General features: G+C 35.2%; 1 protein-coding gene across 1 annotated transcript in view; it reads right to left on the bottom strand.

The window, feature by feature from the left end:
* Nucleotides 1-1,727: 1,727 nt before the first annotated feature.
* OVCH1 (ovochymase 1) overlaps nt 1,728-6,174 on the bottom strand; it is a 90,549-nt gene continuing 86,102 nt past the window's right edge. Inside the window, exons 25-27 of the mRNA XM_069585451.1 lie at nt 4,470-4,568; nt 2,725-2,858; nt 1,728-2,074 (exon numbers count right to left, since the gene is read on the bottom strand). Of these exons, the coding sequence (XP_069441552.1) occupies nt 1,895-2,074; nt 2,725-2,858; nt 4,470-4,568 (413 nt within the window). The 3' untranslated portion in view covers nt 1,728-1,894. The remainder of the gene's footprint in view (nt 2,075-2,724; nt 2,859-4,469; nt 4,569-6,174) is intronic.

Genomic DNA, 6,174 nt, shown 5'->3' with positions numbered 1-6,174 from the left:
ACTGCCAACTGAAGCTGAAAAGAGATCACCAAATAGTCTCTGACCCTTGCAGAAAAGTCAGGCAGCTTCCCCAAGCAGTACATGGAATGCTAACCCGACATCTTTTGCTGCCAGAGCCCTCAAGCATCACCAACAGATCACCGTCCCAGGAGATCAGAGATTGTCCAAGCATCCAAATTAACCACCTGCAGATCACACTGTGAAGAAAAATGCTTTAGACAGGCCTGATGTTTTAATACAGTCCATCTTTAACTCCCCTTAATGTCATCTAACTGAAAAGATGAGAGCAATTTAATGAGACAAAGTAAAAATAGTACAAAACAAATTAACATAAGAATGAGAGAATCTTCATTATAAATCTCATCTTTCAATTTACTGAGTTCCTATAGAACAGTATAATTTAAATCAATGAATGCAATTTAGGCCAAAATTCATAAAAGATGTTTTTAGTAAATACTAGGAAATTTAAAAAGACTTTCCCTTTGTAGCATTTGCAAAAGAGAGGAGAGACAGAAAGAGACCTAGAGAGGGAATGGGAAGAATAGGGTAAGAGAAAGGGAGATCAGAAAAAGAAAAAAAAAATTATCTTTTGGTTATTTCTTTATGGATTGTTCTTTGATTTGTTTATATTGTGCTTACTTAAAAAGTTAAACTATCCCCCCTTTTTGAATGCTGTAATTTTGGAAACAAAGTGATAAATATTGGTGGGAAATAAGGAAAAAAAAAGTTGCTTCAAGCTCTTTCTCATTCTACATTATCTATCTTTGTGATGGGCTCTGGCATTAAGTCTCTGGTCTCAAGGGCCTTCCTTAATTTTTGGCTAAGCTTTGAAAGATGAGGGTAATGGTACTGGTCAGCTGAAATTCAGATAAGTGTTTTGAAAATAATGGAAATATCTTAATTTGTACCTAAAAAGTTAAAACTCAAGCGATAAGCCTGATAAATCATTTCTTAAATGTCAATTGCTCATTGAAATTGTGAAACTTACTGGGACCATTCCTATATTTGTACTTATCTGTGTGAGTAAAATTAAGAATTACAAGGAGGGATTAGCATTTCTCTTCATATCTTTCAATGTTAACCAAGTTAGAAAAAATAGTAAAAGTATACATGTACACTCAGTCATGTCCGACTCTCTGTGGCCTCATGGACGGTAGCATGTGAGGCTCCTCTGCCCATTGAATTTTCCAGACAAGAATACTGGTGTGGGTTGCCATTCCATTCTCCAGGAGATCCTCAAGGATCGAACCCACGACTCTTGAGTCTCCTGCATTGGCAGGCAGATTGTTTACCATTAGCACCACCTGCTGTTCTGTGCTGAATAGCTTCAGTCATGTCCTGCTCTTTGCAACCCTATGGACCCTAGCCCATAGTCAGGACCATATGGACCTGCAGTCAGCTCCTTTGGACCATATGAACTGTAGTCAACCATATGGACCATTGTAAGGCTCCTGTGTTCATGGGATTCTTCAGGCAAGAATACTGGAGTAGATTGCCATGTCCTCTTCCGGGGATCTTCCAGACCCAGGGATTGAACCCACATCTCTTTGTCTCCTCTTTACATCTCCTGCATTGGTAAGCAGGTTCTTAACCATTAGCACCACCTGGGAAACCCCGAAAGTATATATGGTGGTATTCAAATGTGACATATACATAGTGCATAGATATGAATTTACTGGCATTTAAGATTATACGTTCCCAGGAGGCACAAATCAGCATTAACTATCTGTGACCAATGTTTAATATTGAATGTATTTATACACCAAATCCAAGCTCCTCCATGACAAAAGTTGGGAGAAGTGACATTGAGTTTTTTTAGCAATGACAAGAGACGTATTTTCCAGATATGTGGTTATGTATTTCCTTTCCCACTTGTGATCACAGTCCCATCAGGTCACCCTTCCAATGATCCTGCTTCTCCTCCAGTGATGGATGTGATCCAGTCTGTGTAGGCAGAAATTCTGGTGAAGACTGTTGGTGCGGCAGGATGGCAGTTACTGCTGCCCCAGCTCACAATACCGATGAGCTTGTACTGTCCACCCTCGCCACACTGCAGTGGTCCTCCAGAATCTCCCTGCAACCAGCAAAAAGAGAAGTTCATTCTCCTGACTGCATGATTCATGGGGGACGCTAACCCCCAACTGCAGGGGATGATCAGACAAGAGTATAAGACTCTCCCATCACAAGAGCTTAAGGAACCAGGGCCATTGAGCTCGTTGGCTGATGTTACAGATCTCTGATTCAGATTGGAATTTATATTTTTAAAGCACTGCTGAAAGAAACATAAATTCATTTTATGCTGGCCATAGACTGCCATGCAGGAATGTGTCTAATAAATATAAATGAGCAAATGATGGCTTTGAGTTATACAAAAGCATTTTTATATTTTCAGTGCTACTGGAAACAGGTAGTTTGAGCTACCTAATTCAGCTATGACATCAAACCATAAGAAATCATCATTTTTTTGCAGGTCAAAAATAGCTGAAAATGATCAGTTTCACATAGTTCAACCTAGCAATGGAACAAGTAATTCCTTTTGAAAACGGAATCTATGCAAATATCAAATTAGCAATCGCAGTACATCAACTTAGCAATGGACTTATTCCTCTCATTTTTCCCTTTAAAACTGCCATACGTTTGTACCTCTTTCTGGTCAGCAAACAAACATTCAGGAGACAATACTGAAATGAACCTCCTGCCCTCATGAATACAGGCCTTAATTACCATACAGGACGATGATCCGGAAGCCCCTCCACATATATTAGTGTTTTTAATTTCCAGTCCCCAGTAGCTTCGACAAGATATACTACTGATCAGAGGTACCTTTGCCTGCTGCACTGTTTTAGGAAATTCATCTTCTAGTAGAAAAGAAATAAAAATACATAAGCAAATGCTATTAAAGGATAAAACAAAATTAGCCTTACATATACACAGACTCGAAGGGGTAAATCCTACTCATTCTCCCCTCTCAGCACTTCAATGATGCCATTAGGTAACTTGTAAAAAACTAATTATTCCACAGTGGTTTATATAACAGAAACAACAGAAAACATTTTATGTGCATTCTTTTGTCATTAGTATAGTCCTCAAAAGATATAAAACTGATACCACCTTATGAAAACAAAGACAAAATTTACACCCAAATCAGTTTTTGATAAAGCAAACAACATAATTCATTTTTGACATATGAAGTCTATACATTATTTCATTGGTTTGCCATCTTTTCATTCTTTTGATTCGACTTCTGCTGAGCAGGACATTCTGTTTACGTGCTGACACTGACTGGAAGCTGAAAACTAACATTACATTCTAACTAACTCTTTACTTTGTTGGATATTTGTAACTAGTTAATTCATTTGGAAAATAGAGTGTAGGTGAGACCAGAGACATGGGTTTGATTTTTTTAAGGACTAGAATATTTTTACATAATCTTTCCACCGATTTACCTTTAAAATAAAATTGAAGTAGAGTTGATTTACAACATTATGATAGCTTCTGGTGTACAGGAAAGTGATTCAGACATATACATACATTATATATATAATTATATTATATATTATATATAATTCTTATATATAATACATATAATTCTTATATAATATATATTCTTATATATATGAATATACAATACATATAATATACAATTATATATGTAATATATAATTATATAATATATATAATTCTTATGTAATATATATAATATATAATTCTTATATATATAAGAATATGAAAAAGAACATATATATACATTATATATGTTCTTTTTCATATTCTTTTCTGTTATGATTTATTACAGGATATTGAATTTGGTTCCCTGTGCTACACAATAAGACCTTGTTGTTTATCCATCCTATATATAATAGCTCGCATCTTCTAGTCTCAAACTCCCAATCCAACCCTCCCCTGCCCCTCCTCTTCCTTGGCAACCAAAAGTCTGTTCTCTATGTCTGAGTCTGTTTTTGTCTCACAGTAAGTTCATTTGTGTTACATTTTAGATTCTACATATAACTAATATCATATCCACACATTTACCTTTTATATCACACTATCATTTCAGAAAAATGCCTGACAGCTTTAAGAACAGGCACAGACATCTTGAAGTATGGGTTTCCACAATAGCAATATCTACACTATTGTGAAAACAAACTGTGTGTGTGTATGTCTGTGTGTGCACTCACGGCGCAACTGGGGAGTAAATACACACAAATATTTACGGGTAATAGCATCACTAGATAGTTACCAGCACAGGTTTTTACAAGTATCAGTGAACTAGAATCAATGAACTTGTGTTAATGAATATGATGGACTAAAACTCAAGCAGTCACCTTTAGATCTATTATGAAAAAAAGTTTTTCTACGATCATTCCTATGAAAAATACAGAAACATTGAAAATGAATAAACAGTATACTCAGACTTCACATATAATTGTTTGGATTCTAATGTTAGAAGAGGTAATAAATATACTTACGATGAGGTTCAGTTATTCCCCATCCAGCAGTCAAACATTTGGAAAGTAAATTTATTTTATCATCTTTCCCTGGCAAACAGATTGTAGATACAAACTCTCCTAATAAAAAGGATGAGAAAGAAAAAGACAAATATAAATTAGTCTATAAGATTCATATTAACATTGTCTATATTGTTTGCTCTTCAGTGATAGCTCTAGAAATGTCTACTTTGACCTGACACTATCCTCTGTAACCCTATAGTTTAATACATAAAGTCTTCCAGGAGCTTTCATCTATTAGTTACTCAGAGGGGAGCATCCCAATCAATGTACATGATGCCATTTTGCTCCAAGTATTTCCATATCCTCCTAGGAAAACAGAAACACACATCCTGCACTGAGATGTGGGGCTTCTCATCCATAACCATTTTAAAAAATGCATTTGTTTTTTTAACCTGTGTGCCTTGAGCACATCACCATGCTGAATCTGAGATGACAATGCAGAAGGATAAAACTGTCTTCCTTTTTCAACTATATTACATGAAGAATGGGGAAGAATACATTTGCAGCAATTTAAACTCTTGAAGTATTTTTACAGCAAATATCTATCTTCACAGTTGCATTATAAAATATATTGATATATTACACATTCACTTTTTTTTCTTATCACCAAAATTTGTATATATATAAATACTGTGGGTTTCTGTCTCTGTGTGTATATATGCTACACACACACACACACACACACACACACTGAATGCAGTGCTCTTGTGTTTGTTTTCCCTTTCCCCAGGCTGTTTCACTTCATTTTTGTCTGGGCTTTTACATACTTCAGCATACCTGCTATCATAGGCCATTAATTTCAATGATATGTTCTTTATTTTTACTGCTATCTCTTAACAAAATTACATAAAACTCTTTGTAACTTGTCTATTCTTTTCCTACTCGTCTCTACACATGTAGCAAATCTTATGTTATACTGCCTTCATAGATGATTATTGCTCTATCATAATCTCCTCCCAAATTTCCTTGAGCTAAAACATTTTCCCTCTACCAACATATTTTTCCCATCAATAGTTTTTTTCTTATTCTGATACTCTTCATTGACTAAATTATGATTATATTATTTATATCATTGCATACAGATCTACTACATCATTCTTTTAACAGCACACCATATTCAGATAATGAATGTACTGCAATTTATTAAATCCCACTGGCAATTTATTTAGACTCTAATTTTTTCCTTTATAAACTGCATCAAGTTTTCCAGATCACATATCTGTGCATCGGTGCCAGCATTCCTGGACAGTTGAGTTGCTAGACCACAAGGCCTGCACTTCAAAAATTGTCAGATATTGCCAAATTGCAGGATGGGGGTGGAGAGATGTATTGACTTGTACTCTACATAAAGCTGTGTTTATAATGGAAAAATATGTCAAGAATCTGGAAAACAGTTATGCCCCAAATCCAGCATTTCTACATCTAAAAAATTTATTTTAAGGCAATAGACCTAGAAAAATGTACATATAAAGACAGTCAATCCAGCATTATTTAAGTAAAAAAAGGAAACAACCTTTACATGAATGTTCATGGAAGCTTTATTTGTAACATCTAAAAGCTAGAAACCATCAAGATGTTCTTCAACAAATGAATGGTTAAATAGGTATGAGTGGTTAAACATTCATACCATGAACACTGAAGTGAAGTGAAGTGGCTCAGTCAT

Source organism: Ovis canadensis, chromosome 3 (genome assembly GCF_042477335.2).
Source record: "Ovis canadensis isolate MfBH-ARS-UI-01 breed Bighorn chromosome 3, ARS-UI_OviCan_v2, whole genome shotgun sequence".
NCBI classification, from domain to species: Eukaryota; Metazoa; Chordata; class Mammalia; order Artiodactyla; family Bovidae; genus Ovis; species Ovis canadensis.
Note: the sequence above shows the minus strand (reverse complement) of the source record. Positions and strands in the feature narration are given on the sequence as shown.